This window comes from Protopterus annectens, chromosome 8.part0 (genome assembly GCF_019279795.1).
Source record: "Protopterus annectens isolate FY-2018-M chromosome 8.part0, PAN1.0, whole genome shotgun sequence".
In the NCBI taxonomy this organism is placed as follows: domain Eukaryota; kingdom Metazoa; phylum Chordata; order Ceratodontiformes; family Protopteridae; genus Protopterus; species Protopterus annectens.
In genome coordinates this window covers 1,002,429,722-1,002,451,309 of record NC_056741.1, presented here as the reverse complement: position 1 = coordinate 1,002,451,309, position 21,588 = coordinate 1,002,429,722, and the positions used below count along the sequence as shown (strand labels likewise).

Sequence of the window (21,588 nt, the reverse complement as noted above, 5' to 3'; positions counted from 1 at the left end):
GGTTCTAGATATGCTGTGGTGCATTTTAGATTTTTTTTCCAACTTTGGACCAATGATTATATGAACAAAAATGTTAACTAAGGAAGAAAAAAATCAGGTTATTTTCTTTCAGGGCTCAAATAAGTTGTGCCCAAGGCTGAATATTCAAAGCTGATAAAATAGTATTTCCCAATAAACTGAGAAGACAAATGTTTGCTAAAATACATTAAGCATATCTGCAAAAAGTGGCTGCCCTCTTCCATTCAAAAAAAATGACAGTCACTTCTTATGCACCCCTCTTCTATTAGATTTGGATCAAAATAAAAGAGCAAATGGTCGCAATCAACCATTTCTACTTTTTGCTGTCATACATACTGTCCCCAAAAGACAGACATCTTCTGAGTACCCCACTGATGTCAGACTGGGTTAAAAGTGAACAAACAAAATGCCCCCACAGCATATTTAAAACATAATGCTGTCAGTCAGATATGCACTGTTGCCTCCTTACCCCATCCCTGAAACACAAGCCACCTGTATACATCTAATTTCTGAGTGTGAATAAATAAAAAAAAAAATACTGATCACAGTAATGTAGTCTGACACTTCGTTCATAAACAGTACACCATGTCCAGACAAGCTGTAGCAACCTTTTCTGCAAGCCACTGAGGTCTGATTGTGAGGAAAGTCAAAGAAATAGTGCCCAAACTGTCCCCAGTCCCCAAATAAGCTAAAGTAACTTTCTGTGCACACGTCTGAGAAGACTAGGTGAGAACTGGAGCAGAAGTTTGAATATGAGGCCTCCCTAGTAAGCCTGTGTCTAAATCTCCTTTTACAACACAATAGGCTAGCCGCCCAGTGGTGTAAGCCTTGGCTGTAAACGATTATCACCATTGAAGTGACACCCTGATGCCATGTGCAAAAATGGGGAAAAAGGGGTTGTGGAGTGTGTAGGTGTTGCCCAGACTCCCAGAAGATCTGAGTGTCTAGATACTCTGTGACACATTTTCTGTGTTATTTTGAAGATAATTACTTGACGTTTTTTTATTTCTATTCAGAAAAGCTATGAATATGCCTACCAATATTGTAAATGCCCAGTGCACACACAAGTTCATAGGTTCATAGGTAAGTACTAGGCTATCTGCCCAAGGACATTTATAAGCCTAGCCAGAATGTGTTGGCTTTTGCCACCCCCTTAGATTAGTTCCCTGTGCCTCTGTCCAGCACAGCCATTAGTTCCCTGTGCCACTGTCCAGCAGAGCCACTGCAGTGATCCCCAGGGTAAATTTTCTGTTTCCCATCCACCCGTCAAGGTTTCTCTTGAAGAGTGTTAGTGAGGGGCTCTGCCTGATGTATATTGGAATCCTGTTCCAAAGCATGGGGAGTCTCTGGGATAGGAATCTATCCCTCCAGCATGTCCTATTTATCATTATGGTGAGGTTTAAATCTCTAGAGCGTGTGGCTCTCAGGGATTTTTTTTTTTTAGGTGGAGCATGTCCATCAATTCTGGGTTGGACATGGCCTTGTATGTCAGGCAGAGATCACCTCTGAGTAAGCAGGCGAGGTTACTGTGTCTGTCTTTTTAACTAAGCTTTTTTAATTAAGCTTACTAATTAAGTAATTAGTAACTCCTATAAAAAGGGAGGTACTCTTTGTATTCTTTTAAAAAATTCCTCTGAAGAAGCCACACTGTGTTTGTGGCGAAAACGCTGCTTTTTACCTGTGCAAAATAATAAAAACGCGTTAAGGAACTTTTGGGCTTGTGTTCTTGGTGGACTGGAGCTTTGTTCGCTCGTTTGTCTTCTGCTTTTTTGGTATTTTACCTCTGAGTAAGCGGTATGCAACTGAGTACAGCTGGAGTTTCTTGAGTCTGGCTGCATAGGGCATCTGTTTGAGGCCAGTAATCCTCTTGGTGAGGTACTTTTGTGGGTCTTTCCAGCTGTTGCAGGTGTCTTGTAAAGTACATCCCAAATGGGGCATTGTATTCTATGATGGGTCTAATGAGTGATGAGTAGAGAGGCACAATAACCTCTTTTATTTTAGATGTGAACCCTTTTGTGATTAGGTGGGCCACATAGAAGGATTTTCTAACCACCTTGGCAATATGATTATCAATGGAGACATTACTATCTACTTGGGTCCCCAGATCCCTTATTACATTTTCTGTATTTATGGGACTACCACTTATGTGGTAGTTCATGGGTATTTTGTTTTTTTCCAAAAGGGATGACTATGCACTTTTTGGCATTTAGCTTGAGGCCATGATTTTGACACCAGGTATCCGTCTCAGTGAGACCCATCTGGAGGTTGTCTGCATCAGCCGGAGAATCAATTATGGCCCTAGTTTGCAGTCGTCTGCGAACTTGGTCATCCATAGTCCTCCTATGCTTGCCTGTACCTCTGAGAAGTATATACCGAACAGGAGGGGTCCTAGGATTGAGCCCTGGGGGACGCCACTTGTAACCGGTTTAGAGCCAGATGTAGAGCCTGCAACTCTCACCATGTGGGTTTTATCCATGAGCCAGTTGACAACCCATCTCATGACACAGGGGTTTATGTTCAAGCTGGTGAGCTTGTCTATAATATTAGAATGGGGAATGGTGTTGAAAGCCTTTGCGAGGTCTAGGTAGGCTGTATGGACCTCCTTTCCCTCGTCTAATGCCTTGGTAACCGTCTCAAAGAAGTCCACCAGGTTTAGAAGGCATGATCTGCCGTTAAAGCCAAACTGGGTAGGGTCCAAGGTTTGGAGGTTCCCAATGTCTCTGTTAATGAGTTCCATGATGATGCGTTCCATAGCTTTGCAGACCAGGCTAGTCAGGCTTATAGGGCGATAGTTCCTGGGGTCCATTTTGGCTCCAACTTTGTGGAGCGGGATAACTGTTGCTGTGCGCCACTCTGTGGGTATGTAGCCTGTAGAGAGGCTGAGTTTGAACAGTGTGTTTAGGTGAGGGGTTAGTTCATTTTGGAGCTGTTGTAAGACACAGCCTGGGACACCGTCCGGTCCCATTGAAGCTGTGTTTTTGGTTTGGATAGGGCTGTTTTAACCTATGTGTCAGTGATTGACGGGGCCCTACATTCTTCTGGTATGGTTATGTGCCTTTAGGGGGTGAGAGGGGGTTGAAGTTTGCATTAAACCTTTCTGCCAGAATGTTGACAATATCAGTCGGTTCAGTGTATTTTTTGCCATTCTGCACTAACTCAGAGCAGATCTGAGAGTTTCCACTTATGTTCTTGACATAGCTAAAGAACGCCTTGTGGTTATCTTTGGAGTCATTGGCAATTTTTCTTTTGAAACTAGCCTTGGATGATTTAATGAGGGATCGTAGTTTCTTGCTGATACTGATCAGGGATGTCTTTCCTTGTTGGGATTTTACTCTTTTCTGTACTATTTTCTCATTCTGTTGTATAGCTTGTTTATGGCAGGGGTCCACCAGACTGGTTTCCTTTTCTTGGAGGAGTGAGTCTTGGTTTTACTTGGGATAGCACAATCCATGCATTCCTGCAGATGCTCATAGAGTGCCTTTGTAAAGATTTCAGCAGCTTGGACAGCATTGTCCTTTAGCATGGGGGCTGTGAACCTTTCCACCTCGGTCTTGTGAAGTTTCCTTTTGAAAAGTTTTTCATGGTGGTTTCCTTGATTGGGGGTGAGGGTGGAATGTGGATATCCAGAATGATTAGTCTATGGTCTGATCTAACCAGTGAGGGGTTGACCTCTGGTGTGGAACACCGGTTGTCCATGTTGGTGATGACCAGGTCCAATATGTTGTTCCCTCTGGTGGGGGTGTTGACCAGTTGATCCAGGGCGTTCGAGTTTATAAATTCTAGGAAGCGTTGGGCAAGGGAGTTAGTACTTGAGTAGTTCTCCCAGTTTATGTTTGGGTAATCGAAATCACCCAGTATTAGGGTGTTTGGTAGGACCTTCATATTTCCCAGTGTCTCCAGAAATGCAGAATGGGGGTCCTGGGCCATGGTGGGTGATCTGTAGCAAGCTACAATTTGGATTGCAGTTTTGCCCATTGTTAGTTGCACATGGATGATCTCTGATGCATTGTGCTGCGCCACTAACCTGGAGGTGTGGGTATCCTTGATGACTATGGATACACCCCCGCCTTTTGTGTTTCGGTCCTGGTTCTGTGGCTGAAAGGTATGGTATGAGTTATAGCCTAGTAGTGCTGGGGTGCTCTCAGGAGCCTTAAACCAGGTTTCTGTTACTGCACAGATGTCGATGTTCTCCATACTGAGGAGTGCCTCGAGTGCGTGCATTTTGAGGTTTAGACTTCTGGCGTTGAGTAGCATATACACACACACACACACACACACATACATGCACACCTGCACACGCACACAGACACCACTTGTGTGACAGTATACACCTCAGATGTATGATCATATAATTAATAAATGCATAAATAAAGACCTAAAAATGTACAGAAATGTTTTTCATTTTGGTGCTATACACTGCAAACCACTGCTAGCTCCTCTGTTATCTTCTTAAGACTTAGGGTCAAAGACCCAAAATCAGGGACAGATTTAAATTTTGCTCTTATTGCTAGATGAACAGATTTTGTATTAACAAGTATTTTCTGAAGGACAGGAAGAATGAAACGCGTATATGTCATTATTTACTGGTTACATTATACAATATATTTTGAGAAACGGTAACCCTTTCTGATGGTGAAGTTATGATTTCTGATTCTCACTAGCTGGACGTTACCAAATTTGAACTCACCCACTCTGTCATTTAACAACCCTATGGTCCAGTGCCATCTAGAAAATTCTCATACTGTTTAGTATATTACTATACTTTCTATATATTCATTATCACTACCTCTGTGACCTTTAAAGACATCTGTTAGGAAATGCTTTCCACCTGGATGTTGTAAATACCCCTGAGCAACATGAGTTTAATTATTTCCTCCTCTGTTCCTCCTTTCTTTCATGATGTGCATATTTAGTTTCTGTATTCGCTCTGTTCCCATGAGTTTCCTGTTGTAACTCTCACTATTTTAATTAACATTCTCCTAACTTCCTGGATTCTCTCCATCTCCTTGTAAAAGACCTCACTAATAGTATACAAAAAAGGCATAATTTACTTCTGTCTGCTGGTAATATTTCATCCTCTCTGCACCATAGGATCTTTTTTTTTTTCTTATTGCTCCTTAGCACAAGATGAAGACTGTTAGAGCACGTCATGTTATTAAACCAATATTCCTTTCTTTTGATGACATATTTGCTTTACTAAAATATTAGCCCCTTTGTTTCTACTTTCCAAGTACACTGTCTTGTATTTATTTGCATTGAAGTTAATGATCATGCTGTCTCCATTTACCTCCTGTTTGAAAAAATGTCACGGTTCTTTTCTTAGATTTGCAACTGCAGTAATGTGATAAATCATCTTTATTTTCTTCTTCTTGCATAATTGCAGTAAAAACCCTTTGTTTTTTAAACCACAATTACAAAACAAAGGATTTCTACTACAGTTAAAAAAAGGCAGAACTGCAGCGCAGTCTAAGGGCCTTAACCACAATTACAAGACTGAAACGGAAATGTGGCATTCTTTCTCGCTTGGGTCAGTGAAGAAATTTGACTGTAATGTTTAGTATACTTTCCCCCTCACATTCATTAACTGTTTTGCACAACGCACGTTATTGGAAAATACATTATTTTCTTGTTCTTTTATTTCTTTGAACTGTGAAGCAGGAATTTGACCAAGCTTTCCTTCTTTCAACTTTCCCTTTCAGTTCTTGTGAGCAGCTGTTGCATGTAAGACATACAAATATCTACAGAATCACATGAAGTGGCATTTTGTGACTTTAACAAGTCTTGAAATCACAGTGCAAGCATGTGCAGTGTATACCTTGTGCAGCTATCCTGAAATAACACTAGCCTACGTGGAATAGCAGTAAAGCGATCATTTTCTATGCATGACACCTTGTATAAAAAAATTATTGAACCAGCATCCTATACTTTAAAGATTGTTCAAGGCTTGCTACATTTAGGTATGTGTGTTTGGAGTGAGGACCTTGTGAAACAAAATTAAAACAGTTATAGGTTTCAACTTAGAGTAGATAGTGGGTAGAGAGGCTTGATGATGAGCAATACGGTTAAATAGAAAAATGCGACTGCCGCTAGACAGTAAGAATTCAGACCAAAATTAAAAAGCTGTAATTGTCCCTTTAAATGAAATTTCTTACTTCAATTCACCTCTCCTCTTCCATAAACCCTCCAAAAGGAGCAGTGGGAGCCATAAAAGCAGTTTGAACTTAAGTGAAATACATTGCCATAGATTTTACTGCTCAGTTTATAACTTCCACCCAGATATACCTTCTGAATAGTCTATAATATAACTTATCAGGACCAACGGAGTTGCTTTTTAACTATAGACTCAAATAAGCTTTCTGCCTTGAGAATGGAGGACTGCAAAGGTCATTCCTCCTTCATAAGGAAGAACCATCAACAAATCCCAGAAACTACTGACTCATTAGTCTGACTAGTCTCATTTGCCAAGCCATGGAAAGAATTATCATGGAAATGATCAACAAAGACATAGGATCCATCCCAGTTTAGCTTTGAAAAAAGGATGATTATGTCTACTGAACCTGGTGGACTTCTTTGAAAAGGTCACCAAGGCAATGGATGATGGTATAGTGGTGTGTACTGCCTATGTTCTTATACGGACTACTTAGAGGTGACATATGCCTGGTGTAAAAGGCATCCTTGGATCCTGCTCTGATAAACTTTTGCACATTATCAAAACAAAGAGCACCAGGACTACTAGATCTAAAGATGTAAATTTTGCTTGTGACATAAAGAGGATATGTTGGAACAACAAATAATGTAGCTCATAGAATGCCCATTCTACGAAATAGTCTCCCCATCGACGTGAAGCTAAGTCCTCCCTAACCCTATTTAAATGTAACTTGGACCAGTGGATGGGCAATCAGAAATTAACCCCTGGTGTGGTGCCCATGTCTCTGATGGACAGAGGCAGCCAGTAAAACATGTCATAACCAAAAATCATCCCTTATATAAATGTCTAAAACATAAAACTTTGTGGGTCACATTTGGGTTGCACAGCTAGGTTTATAAAGACCCTAGTGGCCGCTAGCCTAGTATACATCTATGAATCTGGAAGAGTGGCTCCCAAAGGCAGCTAGACTGTCGAGATCAGTTGACAAGGAACTGATCGTAACAGTCCAGACGTATTTTAGGACTCTCACATTGCCAAGCTGAATAAAATCTGCTAAGTGTTTGGTTAAAGGGGAAATGTAAAAAGCAAAACAAAAATTGTACTGCCAAAAGAGGTACACTCGAGAGGCAGGTGCTAATGGGGGAGCTTTAGCTCCCCAGTAAATCAGCCACTATTATATTATACATTAAATTAGCAGATAATTTTATCAACCTGTGCAGCAGCCTTGAAAAATATCAATCCCTGTATCACTGCATCTTAGAAATGGGCTTTAACGTGTCTTCTAGATATGCCTGATTCTTCTGGTTTTTTTTGCAGTTAAAACAGGAGTTGATGAACCAAACATTGACAATAATACCACTTGATAATACTGACAGAAGCCATTCTATATGGCTATTAATCTCCATCTCTACCTTTCTTATCTATCTGTCTGTCTATATATGTGTTTGTGTGTACATGCACATACACATAAAACCATGCTTATTTGTTGCAGATGATAATAATAATGGGCGACTTCAACTACCCCACCATTAACTGGGAAAACTACTCGTGTACCAACTCCTTAGCTCAACGCTTTCTGGAATTCATAAACTCCATTGCCCTGGATCAACTTATCCACACCCCCACCAGGGGCAACAATATCCTAGACCTAGTCATTACCAACATGAGTAACTGGTGTTCCACACCTGAAGTCAACTCCTCGTTGGTCCAATCCGACCATAAGCTAATCACCCTTGATATCCACATCCCGCCCCCACCCCCCATTAAGGAAACCATGGTAAAAAATTTCTCCAAAGCCAACTTCATGCTTCTTAAGACAGAAGTGGTGAACTTCATGACACCCATGCAGATGGACAATACAGTTATGACTGCTGAATCCTACACAAATGCACTCTATAAGGACTTACACAAGTGCATGCAAACAGAACCAAGATGCTATCCTCCAAAAAAAGGAAGCCAATCTGGTGGTCCCCTGCCATAAACAAACTGTACAACAGAAGGAAGAAACTGTTCCAAAAGAGAGTAAAATCTCATGAGTGGAGGAGCTCCCTGGTCAGCCTCAGTAAGAAGATGAGATCCCTTAAAAGATCCTCCAAAGCTAGCTACAAAAACAAAATCACCACTAATTCTAAGGACAACCACAAAGCATTCTACAGCTATGTCAAGAATCTCGATGCAACACCCAGATCTGCTCTGAGTTACAGCACAAAGGCATGAAAATTACAGAACCAACTGATATTGCCAACATTCTGGCAGATAGGTTCAGTGCTAACTTTACCCCCCCCCCTTCACCCCCTAAAGGGCCCATATCTATACAGCTATACAGGAAGAATGCAGACTCCCTTTAATCATAACTATGCAGGTAAAAGCTGCACTCTCTAAAGCCAAAAACACAGCATCCATGGGACCGGACAACATCCCAGGCTGCGTTTTACATGAAATTCAGAACGAACTGGCTCCTCACTTAAGCACCATGTTCAATAATAGCCTCACATCAGGCTTTGTGCCCACTGAATGGCACACAGCAACAGTTATCCCACTCCACAAAGGGGGAGCCACCACTGATCCCGGGAACTATCAACCTATTAGCCTGACAAGCCTGGTCTGCAAGGCCATGGAACGTATCATCATGTAACTCATAAACAAAGACATTGGTAACCTCCAAGCTCTGGATCCCACCCAGTTTAGGTTTGTGAAAGCAGATCATGCCTCCTGAACCTGATCGACTTCTTTGAGGCAGTCACCAAAGCCGTAGATGAGGGTAAGGTGGTTCACAAAGCCTGTCTTGACCTCGCCAAGGCTTTCGACACCATCCTCCATTCTTGAATTATAGCTAAACTCACTAAACTAGGTATAAATCCCTACATCACAAGATGGGTTGCCAACTGGCTCACTGATAGAACCCACACTGTAAAAGTTGCAGACTCCAAATCTGACCTCAAAGCAGTGACAAGTGGAGTACCACAGGGTTCCATCCTGGGACCTCTCCTGTTTGATATCTACTTCTCTGAAGTACAGGCTAACACAGAAGGCCTCTGGCTAATGAAGTTCGCAGATGACTGCAAACTAGGAGCCATAGTCAAGTCCCCAAATGATGTGGACATCCTACAGAAGGGCCTCGCTGAGACAGATGCCTGGTGTCAGAACCATGGCCTCAAGCTCAATGCGAAAAAGTGCAGTGTCATCCCCTTTGGTAAAAACTCTGTACCCATGAGCTACCACATAGGCAGCAATCTACTTAATACCGAATGTGTGATAAGAGACCTTGGGACCCAGGTGGACAGTAGTCTCTCCTTTGATAGTCACATCACCAGAGTAGTCAGGAAGTCCTTCTACGTGGCACACCTCATCATAAAAGGGTTCTCATCCAGGAAAAAAGAGGTCATTGTTCCCCTCTACTCGACACTCATTAGACCCATTATAGAGTACAACGCCCCTTTTGGAATGTACCTCACAAGACATCTGCAGCAGCTGGAAAGGCCACAGAAATACCTCACAAAGAGGATTACTGGCCTCAAACAAATGCCCTACATTGACCGCCTCAAAAAATTCCAGCTTTACTCCATAGCATATCGCCTACTCCAAGGTGATCTCTGCCTAATATATAAAGCTATGTCAAACCCAGAGCTGTTGGACATGCTACACCTAAAGAAATCCCAATCCCTCTGAGCTACACACTCTATGGACATAAACCTTGTCACCACAGTAAACAGGACATGCTGATGGGATAGATTCTTGTCCCAGAGACTTCCCATACTCTGGAACAGGCTACCCATCTATGTCAAGCAAAGTTCTTCATTAGCACTCTTCAAGAAAAATATTGATGAGTGGATGGGAAATAGGAAATACACCCCAGGAATCACTTCTGTGTCTCTGCTCGACAGTGGCATAGGAAAATAACTTTCTTGGGTGGAGTAAGCCAGGGAACCTTGTTGGCTATGCTTACATAGGCCCTTGGACCGATAGCCTAATACCTACCTATGAACCTATGATCTATTCACTAATGTGATATACATCAGTTGTTGGAGAATCAGGTGTGTCAGCAGGGAAGTTTTTCTTCTTAGAAACACAGGTTAGAAGTGGACTGCAAGTTAATATGTATATCCAGAAATGGTAACTAGTTAACTTGCAGCTAAGGGTAACTATCCAGAATCATTGCCTGCTTATTGTAGGTGACAGGATCCCACTGCTGCATATAACAGTGTGTGGACTCAGTTTTCAATAAAAAATCACTGTTAAGTGCTATTGTATTATAAAAGGTCATAGAGGGTTAACAGTTTTTGAAGAGTTACTTTGGAAGAGCAAACTAATAAAGGATCTGAAAACAAAATATTCCGATTCATTATTTATTTTGACATATCTCATTATTACATAATTTACTGCATAGATCTCCATTCTCTTGCATCAGTGACTATCAGTTCTTTTAAATACAACTGATAGTTAATAATAAATGGTCGGGGGCTAGGGATAGAGTGCAAACAATAGCTATGAATGTGGTTTTCCATAAAGCAAGCTCTGTAAATTGATAGTCACAAAAAATCCCACTCACCTTTTGTTTTTATATGGGTTAGAACCCACCTCCTCACATTCCCATACAGGGTGCTTTAGCCCCATACTTTTACTTAATATAGCAGGTACAAGACTGCTGAACATTGGAGAAAAGAGAATTTCACTTGGGTAGCACAGCATCACTTCAAGTATGTCTGCTGTTTGCTTACTTGTACATCAAGTGGTTGCCTTCATGTTAAATTTTCATTGCAGTAAGGACATTTTTTATGCCTGCTGGGGGCCACCTTAAAGATTTTTTCACTTTACAGAAAGTATGGGGCTGTGTCTTACACATGATTTGCAAAAATGCGTCGCACATCATGAAAACAAAAATTGTGCAGCTATTTGGTTTACAGAAAAGAGAAACACTGTTGCAAAGCCACATTTGTGAACAGACCAAGTAATTATTTTTGGTGTCCTTTCATATGACTGAGGGAGGTTTGATGCTCAAGGTTGCAGTTTGTGTATTCACTGCCTACATATTGTAGCAATGTGTGTCTGCTAACTTTGGTTGTCTCATTCTCTTCCCAACACTGCCCTATCTCAGAGAAAGTAATGTTTTCTTTGTTTCTTTACTTGATTTTTACATTATTGTTCTTTCAGTGGCATACAGTGACCATGCGGTAAGAATAACAAATTAAGGGTGGATTTTAGGGGCTCATTCAGTGTTGGTATTGTGTGTTTCTGCTCAAAACTGATTCTACTTTGAGCAATGGTCCAGTGAACCATTATATCAATAGTTTTGTGATTTTCAGACTGAGGGAATGTGCTTATGGGGGTTGGGAATCAATGTAACAGAGAAGACCCCTTGTTTTTAATCTGAGTTGCAATAACTTAGGCATAGCAATAACTACATTAGTGGGTAGAGGAGGCAAAGTTACCTGTGAGGACAGTCAAAATTTTAATATTGCAATACTATTCACATAGCCGGGTTTGAACTAATGTTTTCTAGCTGAGAATTCAAACTATCACGTCTAACTCATGAAAAGCAACACAAAACCTGGGCAGAGGGACCCAAGGTTAAAGCCTGTGAATAATTTTGAAAATACAAAATTTATGCAATGATAATATCATGATTAATACCATATTTATAATAGCTCTTAAGAAGTAATTTAATGACTTGATATGAATGAACTAATGAGAAGGCATAGCCATACAGTAAAATCATTGCCACATCCTACTGCATTACTTGTTAATACCTATGACTAAAACTGCCTAACAGATTATATCACATGGCTCAGACATAAAAGATAAATACCAGTGCAGTAAGAATGATGAACTTATTATAAATATGGCAATATATTAATGTGACAACATTAGGTATTAGTCCAAGTGCTGATCTCGATATATTTTTGGCATTAATATTGAAAGAAATTATAAGTGCATGCAACTGCATATATATATTACTTACCACAGAATGTTTCATTCCTCCAGTTGTTAACTGTTGCATTTGCTGCTTGACAGGCACCCACATAAGCCTGAATTGACTGACATACAACAGCACTACTCATTTCAGAAAGGCAAACATCGTAGATGCAGTTCTGAGCGTAAGGATCAGGACTGACTTGTGAATGACATAACGCAAATGGTCCATAGACATCAGTTATAATTCCACAGCTAGCTGTAGCCTGGGGGAGGAGCTCAGGTGAACATACAGGGCATGAATTTTGACAGCCATTACTGCAGCCAGCTCTGCTTCTGTCCTGCGTTTTCCATTCTGAAGCAAACAGGAACACATCACTGACTTGGGAGCCAGAGGGTAAGATGAAATCATCTGCTATATCTCCATTGAAGTTACCACACAGTCCACAAGTTTTACCTCTGTACACAGCGCTGACATTGACAGACAAAGCAGAACTCATATCATATGCAACAGTTAGTCCAATACTGCTCTGCAGGACTGTATGTATTCCATTCTGATAAATGGTTATCTGTCCATTAAAGAGGTTTACAGGAAGGTTTACAATTATTCCATTCACCTGTAAAAAAATGTCATGTCAGAATAGTTAACACATTTTACAATGTATTGCATTTTACAAATATTAAAGAACACTATAAAAATACTATTTTTCAGGTAAAAGTTTTGCATGTTATGTTGCTGATTATTAAAAGTATGTTACATAACTCTTTTTCAGTCTGTTACCTTACAGCAGTTACCTTTTCATGTATCACATACAATACCTTCTCATGAACATTGTAATCTGATGTGCATAGATTCCCCTTTTACTTTCTTCCTCCATTTTTTAGATGCATCAGACAGGCTCATAGTACCAGCCTGTGTCCACAAAATTCTGACATGATCATTTTTAAATTAACATTTGCAGATTTAGCAGTACTCCTTAAGTACATGTGATCAATGAAGTATGAAAAATATAGAAGAAGCAATAAGCAATTATTAGGTAAGGTTTTTACCATAACCCTGCATCTGTACATTGATATTCTGGCAGCATCACAAGTCACAAGCGGGAGTTGTTCCCATGTTGTGAATATCAGTTTTGTAAACTCTTTCTCTCCTGATGTTATCCGATTATCTATTGGCTGCACCAATAACCTTATGACTTTCTTGGTCCCTTTCTGTTGCATCGATTTCATCCCTTTGCTATTGTCAAGTAAAAGGAATATATCCTAGGCACATATTGCATCATGAGATTCACCAGGAAGTCCAAGTCAGTTTGTAATAATTTATATGAAGATCCCAGGGCACAGGAGGGAGAGAAGTCACTTGCTGCCAGACTGTCATTATACAGATCCATGATTATGGTGAGTATCTCACATAACAAGTGAGTCTGACTGTGTTGCACTTGGGAAACAGGACGCTAGTACCTTAGACTGCTAAACATTACTACAAACAAGTTCATTGTCAGCTGGACCCAGGAATTGTGTTGTGTAGAATCACTGTGGAGAAGGTCTGGACTCAGTATCCCTAACTTGCAGTGCTTGGCAAACATGCATAATGTATACTATGTCATCCATGTGCACATTTATGAGGAGGGTAAAATGTCTAGCTTGCAGTGTCTGGCAAATGTATGTTAGGTGACCTATGTAGCTACCATATAGTTATCATCCTCAGACATGTTCAGAAAGAAGGCAATGGAATTATAAACTATCTTTGTGGAACTTTAGAGCTACCTCAGGCTATGCCATGTTTGTCAAAGCAGGATGGCAGTTAGATAGCTGGCCAGATCAACCCTAATTGAACACAACCTTTTTCCTTCTGGCTTGGCAAAGTATAAAATACCTGCTATTCATTGGGAAAAGTGTCTGTTCTGTTTGCATAATGGAGATTCACTTTTTCTTCTCAGTACATCCAAATTCATATCAATGACAGTTTAAGTACACACATTTACAAAATATCTTTACTTAAACATGTTACAGGAACATGGCAAAGAGAAAAGTATTTTTGAAGCTGTGGGGGACTTTGTCCCTCCCAGCACCCCTTTACTTTCTGGTACTCAATCCAAGATTGTTGCACTTCAGAGAGAAAGTTGTCAGGTTTTACACTGCCTGTCAGTACTCGTTACTTCTCTAAAATAGTGCAAGGTCAGACCACCCTCTAAACATTAACTAAAATACAATTAATGTAGTCTGACTCTTATGAGAAACATGCAGCATCTAACTCAAGCTATTATTTTCAAAAAACTGGGACTGAACCCATGGTGATCTGTACAACTAACAGTATGAAGCTAAAGGTGAGTATCCACAATATGAAGTATTTAGTACCCAAGAGTTAAAATAGGCTGGTAAGAAAACTTGTAAATGGTTGAGTGACTAAGAGTTCTTAACAAATGCAACTTTGAGATTGAAGGAAAGAAAAGTTGCTTTGCAGGAAAATTCAGTCTTTGTGGATAAACAGGATGAACCAGCAATACCTGAAATTTGGAAATGCATCATGCAGAAGTAATAGTATCAGTTTTCTAACAAGGGAGTAAACTTATCAAAGTTTGCTAGTTCAGACAGTTGTAAATAGTTGTAGATAAACCTGATTTAGAAAGTACACTAACGTGTCTGCCTGTAGTGGAGGTAGATGAAACACTAAGTGCACCACAGAAACAAGAAATAATGGATTTACTTTAAAGAAATAATGAAGTGTTTTCAGAGCTTCCTGACAAAATAAACTTGATTCAGAACCATACCAAGACCATTTTAGGGCAGAAGGTTAATTTTCAAAAAAACAGTGTAAGAGGAGGTACAAAAATGCTTAAGACGAGGATGATAAGGGACTCATAGATTGAGTAGGACAGCTCCCTAGTGTTGGTCTTCAAATGTAATGGAACAGTTAGATTCTATAATAATTTTAGGAAGCTAAATGGCATGACAAAATTTGATAGCTACCCAATGTCTCAGGTAAATTAACTCATACAAAGGTTGTAGAAGTGAAGGTTTTTAACTACATTGGTTCTAACAAAGGTATACTGGTAAATCCCTTTAATGGCTAAAGTCAAAGAAAATATAGATTTTCTGACACCAAATGGCTTATTTCAATATTTTGCCCTTTTCTTTTGGGCTATATGTTGCATATGCAACCTTTCAGAGAGTTCTGGAAAGAATTTAAAACCCCATGGCTGCTGCTTACCTAGAACATGTATTAATGTACTTAGAGGACAATGACTCTCATCTCGCTAAGGTACATGATGTGTTAGATTCTTTGAGAAAAGCCAGGTCGACTGGTAATGCCTGCAAGAACAAGTTTGACATGACAGAGGTAAAATACTTATGATCTGATGTCCATTTTCATTCATTCTTAAGCTAATGGGATTGGATATGATCAGATCCAACTCAGCCATTTTACTAGCTTGTGGCCACCAACAAACTTTCAAGCTTCTTCCCTACCCATAATGCACCACCCTAACATCTCTCAGATCTCATTTGCTGCTTTAGCATTTAGATGTGGTCGCCTTCAGCTCTTGAGTCTTCAGTGAGAGATAAGTAAAGTTTTCAGTTTTCCTTTTAAAAAAATCTACAAAAGACTATTTCTTTAATCTTTAATCGTCATTTTTTATTTTAAGCCATTTCTACAGTTTTCTTCCTTACACTTTCAGTGTAAAACTTTTCTGCATATTAAAAAGAAAAAAAAAAGGTTTACTTTAACTGTTATCTCTCTCTTAACCAGGAATATGTCTGAGAAACATCCAGCAGGTTTAAAAAAAATGTGAAAAGTGTGTGCACAAGTTGCCTTTTTCTTATGCTGACAATTTTTGTGTTTACTGTTTAGGACTGGAACACTTAAAACAGGACTGCAGTATTTGTTGTGGTTCAACCCCGAGCTTTAGCAGACAGGAAAAATAAGCTGATTTTAAAGGAATTATTGCCATCTTCATTTTCTGAAACCAGTGTTGGGGTTCAGTCCTCCAAACATAAACATAAATGTAAAGAGCCATCAAAAAGGTCTAGATCCTTGGATTCTCCAGCCTCTACCTCTTCTGAATCAAGAAGAAATAAAAACTGAATCCAAAGCTACGTCTGATTCAACCATCATAAGATCTAAGCACTCATACTTCAAATACTGCAGCCTTGGATCTTACCAAACATATTTTGGATCCTACATCTTTAGATCTGAAGCCCTTACCAAGGACTACCTATTCACCAAGCCAGAATCTGGTTCCTTCCAGGGTGCCTTGTCCCTTTTTAGAGAAGCACTCAAAATCACTGTCCCTGGTATCCTGTCATTCCTCCAGGAGTCTCAAGGAAGCAGATGTGGAGAGGATGATGAATTTTTTTACAGAGCAAATTCAGAAGGGAGTTCTCATGGTTCCTACCCTTTCAGGTCAGGAAGTCCAGCTATCTGCCACTCTATCGAAAACAGCTCCTTCTCTAATTCAGCCTCTGGTTTTAGATCCCTCAGATCTGAGTCTTCTGGGTCCATCTGGTTTGGATGCAAAGATAGAACATTGTCTTCAGATCTGACCATTGTTCTGAGTGCACTGGCTCCGATATCCTTGGAGTCGGATAACTCTCAGAGGTGAAGCTTCCCTGTTGGATCTGAGAGAATGGAGTTGACTTCTAGGTTTTTGGAGCCATCTCTTCCTCTCAGAGCTTCAGTACTAAACAGCTCAGCTCCAGCTTCCACCTTGGGTGGATTTTTCTGGGGGGATGGAGGTGACAAGCCATTAACTTGCTATCTCAGCTCTACTGGCTTCCTTCTCCCCAGGGCGGTCTGCCTTTGAGGTAGTGAAGAGACTGTTCGCTGCTCCAGCAGGTCAGATGAGTCTTTCCCACTTAGGTCCACCCTCTACTTCTCAGATGAATTTACACCACGGTCAACATTTTACCCCACAGGGACAGCCAGCCCAAAGTTTCTAGTCTGCCTAGCAGGATATTTTGATCTTCTGATACTTCACTGGACCAACCCACTGAGAAAGCCCCTAGGAAGAAAAGGTGCAAAAGGAAGCACTTGGACTCTCTTCAGGAGTCAATCACTGAGGATATTGATTTCAATGAAGGGGAGTGGTCCTCAAAATCCCCACCTGATGACATTTCATTTGGAGACATTCTTGCAATCCTAAAACAAAGGAGTGGCTGGTCTTCCCAAGATCCTTCTCATGAGGAATCAATATTTCTGGAAGCATTTGGTACTGGCCCATCTACCTCCTGGGTTACTCCACCAGCAGGAACTTATTGCTTTAATCTTCAAGTGGGAGTGGAAGAAACCTGATACAATTGAGCTAATCTCCAAGAGACCAGACAGGATTCTGCCTCCACCAATAGGCCAGGAATATTGGATTAAAGGGGTTCCAATAGATGCCATGGTTGTAGCAGTGGCTACAAAAAAGGAACTCACTGAACACATTTCCTCTGTCCATCCTCCTAATAGTGAGTCAAGGGCGATAGACAGATTTAGGAATTGTGTTTATGCTTCAGCGACTTTTGCAGTTAGATTGCTGAACTATTTAGCACATTTTACTAGGCTACAAAGAGATTAAAAAGAGTTATCCAAATCTCTTTCTGGAACTGGAACTGCTGAGCCACAATCTTCAGTAGTCTCAGTTGGCTGCACTACAGGCTATATTCGATTTTTCCATGAGGCTTATCTTACTCACTGCAATGGCTGTGGGTTCACACATTTCCATCAGGATTTTGTGGAGTTCTTCAAGTTGCCATTCATTAATGCTCCCTTTGTCAGCACTTTTTTATTTGGCCCCACAGTAAAGGACACACTGTCCAGGTGAGAGAAACATGGAAAAACCCTCTCTGCAGTGGGCATGTGTTTTTCAACCCTTCGAAGGTCTTTTTCCAGAATCAAAGGGGAGGTCAAAAAGTGTGGTTCAGAAAATCTCAGGGTCCTTTCCAGGACACGCATGGCATTTATTCCCCCAGAGGCAGAGGGAGGAGCAATAATGGATGATGACATCCCTGTGGCAGAGGAGGCCTGCAACGCTAGGTGTCTAGAGATTCCTTTTCAGGCAAACCCTTTCATTGCTCCTGAATGGAAGCCTGATTGTCAAGGGTTGCTTATCTCTACACTAGAAAGCCTGGCTAAGTATAACAAAAGACATTTGGGTGCAGAGAATTATTTCCAGAGCTTATATAATCCCCTTTTCCTTACCTCCTCCAATAGCCAGATAAATTCTTGATGTTCCACACAATCAGAGGAAAGTAGTAGCACTAGAAATCCAAAAGCTGCTAGAAAAAAGTCATCCAAGAGGTCCCACCAGATCAGATAGAATCCGTAACTTACTCAAGATTCTTTTTAGTGCCAAAGAAAAGGGAGGACTGAAGACCAATTTTGGATCTCAGTGTTTTGAAGAAGTCAGTTTGATACACAAAATTCTGGATGGTCATGGTTCAGTCCATTCTGCCCTTTCTGGGCAAAGATGACTGGATGTGCTCAAACGATCTTCAGGATGCATACTATCACATAAAGATGAACAGACTATCCAGAAGGTACTTACACTTCTGTCTTGAAGCCTGCCATTACCAGTTCAGAGCACTGCCCTTTGGCATCACCACAGTCCCCATGGTATTTACCAAGTGCATGTCAGTGGTTGCAGCTCACTTAATACTGCAAAGATTCCAGATTTTTCCATATTTAGACAACTGGCTTATTACCGCCCTGACCAGGCATCGATTGATAGAAGCTTGGAATCAGGTGTTATAGACGAGTTTGCTTCTTGGAATAGCTATAAATTACTACAGGTTTCATTTGCAACCAACCCAAACATTGTAATTCATAGGAATAGTGTTCAACACAGTATCTATGGTAACTTATTTTTCTCTATCAAGAGTGCAAACTATAACTATGCAAGGCAGGAAAATAATTTGCAGTACTAGAATTTCAACCTGATTGATTCTGCAATCCCTGGGATCAATATCAGCAGCAGTAATTTTAATGCCTTTAGCAGGATTCCACATCAGTGGATGCTAGCAACACAGTGGTTTATTCTTTCTCAGCCCAAGTCTGCAAAGATGAGAATAACCCAAATGTGCAAACAATACCTTTCTTGGTGGAGTCAGATCAGCTGTTACAAGGTCATCCTTTCATCATCCATCAGCCAAGGCCATACTGATCTCGAACGCTTCCCAGATTGGGGGGGGGCACTTCCTGGGGAAAACAATCTAAGGCACTTGGTCCCCTGTACAGGCCAACCTTCATATATCAATGTTCTAGAGATGAGAGTGGTGCTCTTAGCATTGCAGGCATTCCAGGACTCTTTTCCCCTTGGGACAATTGCAGTCCAGACAGACAACATGACAGCAGTCTGGTACATCAAAAAGCATGGAGGAACTGGATCTTATCTCCTGTGTCGAGAAGCCCTCAGAGTGTGGCAATGGGTGATATCTTCCAACCACTTTCTAATAGCAATGCATATTACAGGGAAGTCCAATGTGATAGCAGACAAACTGAGCAGGTCCATTTTACTACTTCACGAGTGGTCTCTCAACAACAAAGTGACGGAAATGATTTTAAGTCAGTGGGGCCAGTTGTGCTGTGATCTTTTTGCATTTCCCCTAAACAACAAGTGCAGCAGCTTCTTTGCTGTAATCCCCCACCTGGGGAATCACTGAGAGATGCTCTGCTTCACAACTGTCCCCCTGGTCTTCTGTATGCTTATCCTTCAACCCCCCTAATTCCTTCAGAAAACAGCCCAGTTGAAGAGTAAAATCATCCTCATTGCACTTTACTGGCCTTGGCAGATTTAGTTCCCCTTCTTTTTTCCTCATCTACTATACCCACCTTGGATTCTAGATCCAGTTCCAGACCTTCTGTCTCACCAGATAGGCATGGTTCACCCAGATATCTCAAATCTCAAACTTACAGCGTGGTTTCTCTAATTTCTTTAATAGCCAGTTAGCCGATGCTTTCTTCCCCTATTTGTTCCATACTTTTATTGTCCCATAAACCTTCTAGTAGGAAAATCTACAGGAGTAAATGGAGAAGGTTTGTTTATTGGGCAGAACAGAATCAGATAGACCCCTTCTCAGCTCCAATTCAGTCTGTTCTAGAATTTTTGGTGAGTTTGTTTAATGGGGGTGCTAGTTCATCAGCTATTAAATTTCAATTCACAGCAATCTATAACTTTCATGTGGGATTTCAAAATTCTTCCCTGGCTTCCTCTAAACTGTGCCAAGCATATTTCTGAAAGGTGCTCTTCTAATAATACCCCCATATAAAGACCCCATGCCACCATGGGATTTAAATTTGGTATTGCAAGCCTAAATAGACTCTCCCATTTGAACCTGCAGATAAAAGTGATCTTACATTTTTGACATGGAAAACTGTCTTTTTAGTAGCAATTATTTCTGCTAGAAGAATTTCAGAATGTCAGGCATTATCTTCGAAGCACCCATATTTGATTTTTCATAAGGATAGGGTCACTTTACATACTAATGCTTCCTTCCTTCCTAATGTAGTGTCAGAATCCAATATTAACCAATCCATTAACTTGTCAGTATTTTTCTCACAATATACCAGTAAAGGGGAATATATGCTGTACTGGGCTCCTATTAACTGGTCAAAAGTTTAGGTAAGCGAATACCTAAATGTCGATCTGGTAATAGCAAAAGCAAAAAATCGCAAATGACCGATTTAACAAAGGGAAAGAATTCCCTTGGCCATTATGCAGATTTTGCCCCTTTCCCCACTGTAGAGCGATCTTGGAGTTGGTATATTTAGTTTGGGGGTGTGGGGGGCATAGCTCCCCACATCGGGGGTATGGGGGTGAACCCCCCACTTCATTTTGGTTTAATTTTTGTTTTTTTTGCCGCCGAGAGCATTCACTCCCTACATTAAATCGGCCATTTGCTGTTTTAATTTTTCGATATTACCAGATCGACATTTATGTATTTTCTAACCTAAACATTTGATCAGGTAATATAGACACTGCCGTACTTACTGGATGTTCATAGACAATTACATTTCTACCTAGTCAGAATAAAGAGATTAGAAAGATGGATCAGTTGTTGGTTTCCTTTGCACATCATAAATTGGGTGAATCTGTTGCACAAGTAACTCTAGCTAGATGGCTAACAAATTGCATATTCTTTATCTATAACAAATTGAATCTTCCATTACCAAAACCATTAAAGGCTCATTCAACCAGCCCTATGGCAACTTCTGCTGTATTCCAATCTAGAGCTTCTATGGATGATATATGTGCACCTGCATCTTGGTCAAATCCTCCTACCTTTACCTCTCATTACATACTAGATTTGATCTCACGGGGAAGAGCAGCCTTTGGCTGAGCTGTAGTCAGGAATATCCTTCCTTAGACTCCACCCAGGAATTTAGGTAGCTGGGGAATCTGTCCCATTAGTTGAGGAATAAATGAAAGTAGACAACATCAGATAAAGAAGTTATGTACTTACCATAAAGTTCCATCTGTGCTGTCCATTTTCATTCTTCCTCAACTTCCCACACACCATCCCCCTCCATATTT

The 21,588-nt window shown here is 40.6% G+C and overlaps 1 protein-coding gene across 1 annotated transcript in view; it reads right to left on the bottom strand.

The window, feature by feature from the left end:
* Positions 1 to 12,117: 12,117 nt before the first annotated feature.
* LOC122808385 (alpha-tectorin-like) overlaps positions 12,118 to 21,588 on the bottom strand; it is a 209,722-nt gene continuing 200,251 nt past the window's right edge. Inside the window, exon 12 of the mRNA XM_044079351.1 lies at positions 12,118 to 12,693. Within this exon, the coding sequence (XP_043935286.1) occupies positions 12,118 to 12,693 (576 nt within the window). The remainder of the gene's footprint in view (positions 12,694 to 21,588) is intronic.